Source organism: Epinephelus moara, chromosome 14 (genome assembly GCF_006386435.1).
Source record: "Epinephelus moara isolate mb chromosome 14, YSFRI_EMoa_1.0, whole genome shotgun sequence".
NCBI classification, from domain to species: domain Eukaryota; kingdom Metazoa; phylum Chordata; class Actinopteri; order Perciformes; family Serranidae; genus Epinephelus; species Epinephelus moara.
In genome coordinates this window covers 13,462,539-13,470,354 of record NC_065519.1, presented here as the reverse complement: position 1 = coordinate 13,470,354, position 7,816 = coordinate 13,462,539, and the positions used below count along the sequence as shown (strand labels likewise).

Genomic DNA, 7,816 nt, shown 5'->3' with positions numbered 1-7,816 from the left:
ACCCATTATTTATTTTATTTATAGTGGTTTCTACTGAAGAGTGAAGACACTATCTTAGTTGGTTTTGCTTTTTGTTAGAACATAATTACAATTTTTTGATGGCCCCCAAACATTTTGAAAATGCCCCCATTTTTTAGACTGTGGGGGCCAAAATTGCCCCCAAAATATTTTGTTAATTTCATACCCTGATAGAAAGGCTTCACTCATTTTCACAACAAGAAATTTAAACATGGTTAAATGAAATTAGATAAAATGTTTGTGGTAGTTAAGACCTCACAAATTCAAATTGAAGAGTATTTAATGACCTTTGAGGCTTTACTGTTGTTACTTTTTAAGGACCTGTAGACACCCTGTATAAACTCTACATCTTGTGTTAATATCAGATTCTACACCTGAGCAAACTGTGGCTCATATTCGGCTTATATTATTAGTTTATATTCTGAAAGTTTTTAAGCTGTGGCTTAATCCAGAACTGCCTCAAACACTTAAAAAGTTAAAGACAACTTTATCATAAGACCAATGCATTTCAGCTTGTGACCTTCAGGCTCATCATACTACCTCTTCAGCAATGGCATTTTAAAAACTAAACTATTAATTAAGAAACCAAAGTGTTTCAGTATGTGATTCCTTAAAGGTCCAGTGTGTAGGATTTGGTGGCATGGAGCGGTGAGGTTGAAGAACTAAAAACTCCTCTTATGCCAAGCGTGTAGGATGATTACAGTGGCTGATGTGTAAACATGAGTTTTGGGCTACTGTCAGACAACATGGTGGACTCTGTGGAAGAGGAACCGCTCCCTTTGTAGATATAAACTCATTCTAAGGTAACAAAAACACAACAATTCTTATTTTCAGGTGATAAGAAACTCATGGAAACACAGCTATGAATATTATATTCAGTTTCTGCCAATAGAAGCCCCCTAAATCCTACACCAGTGATACTCAACTGAAGGCCCACAGGCCAAATCTGGGCCCCGATAGGGTGCCAGGTGGCCCCCCAAAACATTTTCTAATTCAGAGGGAAAATGTTTTTGGTACTTTTAATGTTCATTAAGCACCATCTGGCCACCCCTATGAAAACTTTCTGTGGCTACCACTGCTCTTTAGACTATTCCCCATTCTCTGTGTGCCTTGGAAAGTAGGTTGAGTCGTGGCAGAAATCTTTACTCACTTTTCTAAAAATAAAAGCAAACTCCAGATATATTGTCCAACTTTTCAAGTGATTCTAATTAATCTAATTTTGACCAGACTGCACTAATGCTCCCGCGAATGCCATTTTAATGTGGTTACTGTGTCCAAATGTGTTTAAGAATCCTGGATAAACTTATAATAATTTAGCAACCACAGAAAAATGAAATTTCCTGCAGTGGCAAGAAACTGTCAGTCGCAGAACACGTGTGTTTGGCCAAGAAAAGCTTTTACACCTCATAGTTAGGGAGCACAAACATAAACCTGCTGGCCACATGGTGGAGCTATCTGCACCTAAATCTTATTAGTTCTTTCTTCCTTTTCATTGGAATCTGTGAATGCTCTCCTGATAACTAAAAAAAAAAACAATTAGAAATGCAGACTTTGTAGAAGACAATAAAAAGCTGACATCTTCCCTAATGAATCCAGGCTGCATCTCAAACCCAGTCCCACACCAGTGATGGGACACGCTGGCTGCATTGTCTCACTGTTTATCAGGGAAACCTAAGACAGTGGTTGTGTTTCCTGTCAGCGTAGCGTGTTCCTCTCTTGCTGGTGACACGGCAGAGTCTTATTACGGAGCCTGAGACCACTCCGAGTCACTGGTGCTTAATATTTAACCAGTGTGGGGTTTAACTTGGTCATGGCTCTGCTCGTGAGGCCTTAGTTACCTCTGCCTTCAGGCATAGTATTAGAAGAAAGAATAGGAGAGCAGCAGGGGGGCGAATTTCTACCCGGGTTTCTCACGCTGAAAAGCAAACATTTCTGTCTTTGCTAAAGGTTAATTCTCCTCTGGGTTTTTCTGACACTGATGACATTTTTCAGATGCAGGAGTGGTGGCCTAGTATGGAATATGGCCAATTTAGAGTCACCAATTAACCTGCATGTCTTTGGACTGTGGGAGGAAGCCAGAGACCCCAGAGAAAACCCACGGTGACATGAGGAGAACATGCAAATTCCACACAGAAGGGCTCCCCCACACCAGGGTTTGAACCCCTCCACTCTGGGTTCGAAACAGGAACCCTCTTACTGTGAGGCGACTGTGCTAACCACTATACTACTGTGACATCTGTAAGATTTAGTAAAGTACAAGTGCCTTAAATTGTGCTTGAGTAAATGCACCTACAGTAATTACTTCCCACTACTGAGTGCTTATAAATTTAGGCTTTTAAGTCTGACTGATTTACCAGCCAATAGAAGAGAAAACACACAAACATCCCTGGAGATTTTTCAATATTCAAAAGCTTGTTTTTTTTTGTTTGTCTGTTTTGTTTTCCTTTGTGGAAGAAGCCATTTGGCACACTGTTACATCACCTTACTAAATTTACCAGCTACTTTGGCAGGCAGCGAATCATTCAGAGATTTTGCACTGGTCTAAAATTATATTTACAGAGAGTAAAAAAAACAAAAAAAAAACTGAACCAATCTTAATACTCACCAATCCCTGGTTTTCATTACAGCACCGCTGAGCTTGTCAAATATCCACCTGCAACAGAAGATGAGTGGAAGTGCTTTCATTTTTAATAGCATGTGCACTGAGATGCTATTAGTTACAGTACAGCTTACATACTGTAGCTGAGAGGTTCACCACACACACCACAGGTCAGCTGTAGTAATCTAATGCCTCGGAATAGGATAACAAATTAGCTACATTACATGTGGCTGACATGATTGATGTAGCAGTGGTTTACAGGGACAGTTCACCACACAATCAAACATATATTTCCTCTTACCTGTAGTGTTGTTTATCAGTGTAGACTGTTTAGTGTGAGTTGCAGAGTGTTGGAGATATCCGCTGTAGAGATGTCTGCCTTCTCTCCAATATAATGGAACTAGATGCCGCTCAGCTTGTGGTGCTCAAAGCGCCAAGAAAATACATCTGAAAAACTCAACAGTGATATCTCTTTCTAGAAATCACAACAGTTACTCAAGATAATCTACAGGCCTTGTTGTAGGAGCCATGAATTAGTGTTAAATTAGTGTTTTAGGATATTTTTTTGTTATTTTGTGATTGCAGTATTGGGAAAGTCAGGTCACATGGATGGGGCGATGACACTCAATCAATATGAGCAACTCATGTTCACCTGTGTGGTTTTTTTGGTCAGAGAAAAAGGGCAAGTGGGTCGTTGTATTTTTTCGTTGACCGCACTTTTCCTTCTTTGCTGTGATCATCTTAATTATAAGTTTGTGCACGTTATAAGTTGATTTCTTTTCATTAATAAATTTATTTAACATATTTTTGGATCTTGGCGCATCTCTTGTTGGCGTGTCAGACAAGTTACCCAGGCCCAGCCTCAGCCTCTCAGCGACTTTTAGTTTGTTTCCTGCAGTCGCTACACTTGTTGTGAGCAGTTTCATGTAGGACCTATTTTCTTTTTATCGAACACTATACGATTGTATCAACACACAGAAGGAAGAGTGCATCTACTCATGGACAAGAGGCTGTTCGTGACAGCATGAGATGTAAACATTAATAGCGTCCTCCCTGGCTGAGCTAACTTGAGCTAGTTCAGTGGTGCTAGGTGAGCTAGCAGTAGATGCACACTTCCTTCTGCTCAGTGATACAGTCGTCGGGTGTAGTTCAGAAGAAAGAAAATAGTCATCTTGAGTAACCAGGTCATGATTTCTGGACAGAGACATAGCTTTTTAATCTTTAAAAAAATGTATTTTTCTGGTGCTTTGAGCACCACAAGCCGAGTGCCATTTAGTTCCATTATATTCAAGAGAAGGCAGACATTTCTATGGCCGATACCTCCAACACTCTGCAACTCACCCCAAAACAATTTATACTGATAAATAGCTCTACAGGTAAGAGGAAAAATGTGATTTTTTTTATTTTGGGGTGAACTACCCCTTTAAGATTTTACTTAAACAAAGCACTGTAACTGAATTAATATGTTCACAGCACAATAAGCTGAACAGAAGCATCTTTATTTAAAGATGTGTCTAAGGCAATCACTGTCTCTCCTCTTTTTAACCCCTCAGAGTCATTTTATGACCCATGTTGTGAAATCCCTCTGTCCTGAGGGTACCTTGGGGAAAAGGATGTGGAGAGCAGGTTGGGACGTAACCAGGGCCCCGGTCAAGATAATGTTTCTTTCACCTCACGGTCATGTATAATTCAGCCCAGGAGGCCGCGGATCACCTGGAGGGAGCCACACACACACACACACACACACACACACACACACACAAAAAGGATGTGTCTGAAGTGTCAGCGGACCTAAAGAGGAAGAGGAAGAGGACAAAGAAGAAGGTGGAAGAAAGAGGCCGGCAGAGCATGCAGGAGGTGGTGAAGAAACGGCCAATAATCTCTGCTAGAGAAAGAGGTCAGTTTAAGAAGGCTGTATGTGTATGTGTGTGTGTGTGTGTGTGCATCCACATGGACTTTATTATAGCCGGTTTTCACTATGAAATTCTCTCACAGCATTATTCAGCCATTGCTCCATACTTGTTTGAGATGTCTACTTTGTTTAGAGTCCATTCCCAAACATGTAGAGGAGGACCGTTAAAATGCCTAACCATAGAAAATAAGAGAAAGAGCTCCATATGGAAATCATCAGAGATGACACAGCCCGAGCCAAAGAGCAGTGGGTGCGCCATACTGCTGCACGGAGCTGTATCTGTTGCATCATTCTCATCACTGTCCTCCTCCTCCTCCTCCTCTCACTGTCAGGCCCGGGCCCTGGACGCTACCGGCTGCCCCCTACAGTCGGATACATCAACCATGACTTCACCAAGCCCAGCAGCCCTGCATACTCCTTTCACAGCCGCATGAGCAGTGCCAGTGAGTTATCTAACTTGTTACATGTTTTAATCTGTTATACTGAACTGCAGTGCCACAGTTTTTAATCAGAGGGACCCTCTGGCGATTTTCAACTAGCTTTGTATCATAATGATGTGGGCAGTTAGTAAATGACCTGTGGCCTCTCAAACTCAGATAAGACGGTAAAACTAGGCAGTGCTGATCCAATATTAATAAGTTTATGTTACTGTATCGCATATTTCTCACCTAAAATATTGTCAAAAATGTATTTAAGCGTACCGTTTAGCTGTAAATCTTGGTAGTTTGTTGCTAGTTGGCCGCCATTTTGTTTCCTTGGATTAACGGCCGAGCTCTTACTTCTTACGTCACCCACCAACGGACGGAACAGCGATGTATTGACCCGCCCTACGCTCGCTATGATTGGCTAGTACGCATTGCTGTCGTTGGTTGGATTGGTTAGATTTAGGTAAGAGGAGTTTGATTGGTGAGAGCAAGGGTAATATCGTCAGAGTAAGCCAATCGGATGCAGAGAAGGGCAGGGGAAGGCTGGAGCGTTGCGGTGCACTGCATTCTGGTAGTTGATGGTTTTCTGCCTCTAGAGCAAAAGCAAATGCCACAGCCAAATTTTTCGGTTTTCTCCGGTCAGATAGCACCAAATTCAAAAGTATTTGCGTCTGTCTTCTGCGTAGACATCCCAGTTTTATCAAAAGACCATCTTTTCAGCTGTGAATAATTTTTTTAATGCTAAATACCTGTCCTGAAGTGGTTTACTTCATTTCATGAGGTCTAAAGGTGTCTTTGAATGACTGTTTGTGCTTCCTGTTTTCTGTAGTGGTCTCTGTGGACTGCAGCCCAGGTCCAAGGTACCAAATTGACGCCAAGGTCACTCGGTTTGGCCGAATGGAAACCCCCTCCTATTCCATTCTGGGCAGAGGGAGGCGCATGGGGAATGATAAAGGTGATATAAATGACCCGTTTTATTGTTTTTACCATTTTATATTGTTTTTATTATTTTAACGTGCTCTGCGTACATCTTCGATAAGCAGTTTCAGGGACTGTGTTGTGCCATATAAATGTTTGTGTTCTTCTATGTAGTGTTGTTTATTTTTGTTGCACCTTGATCATAAAGAAGCGCTCTTATTCTGCCTTGCATAGAGGTGTATCGTAAAATGACAATAAACTGAACTGGCTGATAGATGCTGGGTAAATGAGACATATTTACATCCAGATAATTAGGTAAAGAATGTGTTTGTCTTTAAACCATCACACCATCAAAATATTAGAAGAGGATTCATTTAATAAAAGTGATAAAGAAAAGAAAACTTTCCAAATTAATTTCTATACGCATTGATAGGTGAGCCATTCCAGACTCCAGGGCCGGGGGCCTACAGCCCAGAGAGGGCTCCACCCCTCAACGCTCACCACAGACCACCATCATACACCATTGGCAGCCGCACCAGATATCGCTCTGTGGACGCTGTGCCAGCGCCAAACAGGTGAAGACAGCAGGACACGGACATTAAAGGCTTGTTTATACTCCAATTAAGTACAAAAATAATATTTCCATTTCGCACATTGTAACTGTCACTGCACACAAACTTATAAACATCCTGTACATTGACATAGGTACATCCACTAGAGGGCAGCACGAACCTCCGCCTTTCCTTTGCTACTGTCCCATTCATATTTACTTCCCATCCAATCTCCTCCTAGCTGTTCTGTAGTAACTGTTGGTCCCTTTGCCCGGGTGAAGTAACCTCGTATAGGTATTCGAAATTTCTGACCCACTCACTTAACCTCTCCCTTAAAAAGTACCGCCATTTTTAAAATGTCTTTGTTGTGTACTGTGGTCATGTCACACTTGAAGTATTGGCTTTACTGCCCCCATGATTCCTGGTGATACTGCTCAGGAAACATGCACAAATATGGACAACATTAATGCAGAGTACAGACAGAAGGCCCCATCCATGTCAGTATCTAACACTGAGTATAAATGAGCCTTAAAGCTGGAGATTAGACTTATTTATTCTGTGGTATAGAGATCTATGGGATAATATGTTCCCTCAACATGATGAACATGAGCATTTTAATTTATTTTAAGTCAGTCCCACATATAATGTCTTTTCAAACCAAACCTCTATTTGTGTTTTAGTTCCCAACAAATTAACTCTTAACTCCTGTTTGAGTAGCTTTTTTTGGGGATACCATTGATCTCTTTAAAAAATAAAAGTAATTATTTGTGATATTTGTTGTTTTAAAATATTTACATCTTCTGTGGGAATAAATGAGTTTAGCTGGGGATTGGGGAAAGTGTTGAGAAACCGAATATTGCCAGATTTAAATCAGAGAAACTGTTGCTGAAATGAAACATCTCTGTTGCTCATGTGTTTTCGTCCCTTCAGCTACAGTCTCCCTAATCTGCTGGGCTGCCATGTTCCCAACAAACCCTCCAGTGCCAGCTACAGCTTCTTAGGCCGGAGGAAGGTCGGAGCTCCCTCCGAAGATCTCTCCATGAGCCCTGGACCGGCAAAATACGACACCACCAGCCCGGACATTTACCGCCAGCGCCAGCCCTCCTTCTCCATACAGAAACGGACTAAGAAGCCTAATTATTCCTCTGCTATCCCCGGCCCCGGCACGTACAGCCCGGAAAAGTTTTACACACACCTCCCCAAACCGCCCTCCTTCTCTTTGGGTGTCAGACACTCTGAGTTTGTCACCCCGCTTGTGGTGGATGTTGTTGACTGACAGGGCTGCGGATACAATATGAATGCATTGTTTTTATTCAGTTTTTCACATAAATGTGGAGCTGCCACACAATAATTTAAGAATGTGAAATGTGTCTTAAAGAGGGTCAAAACAGGT

General features: G+C 41.6%; 1 protein-coding gene across 1 annotated transcript; it reads left to right on the top strand.

Annotated features, from left to right (window-relative positions):
* The first annotated feature begins 4,381 nt into the window (after positions 1 to 4,381).
* Positions 4,382 to 7,712, top strand: odf3l2a (outer dense fiber of sperm tails 3-like 2a). Its single transcript, XM_050061644.1, has 5 exons — positions 4,382 to 4,514; positions 4,862 to 4,972; positions 5,784 to 5,909; positions 6,306 to 6,447; positions 7,354 to 7,712. Exons 1-5 carry the CDS (start codon positions 4,466 to 4,468, stop codon positions 7,697 to 7,699), a joined length of 774 nt encoding a protein of 257 aa, XP_049917601.1. The 5' UTR covers positions 4,382 to 4,465; the 3' UTR covers positions 7,700 to 7,712.
* The last annotated feature ends 104 nt before the right edge of the window (positions 7,713 to 7,816 follow it).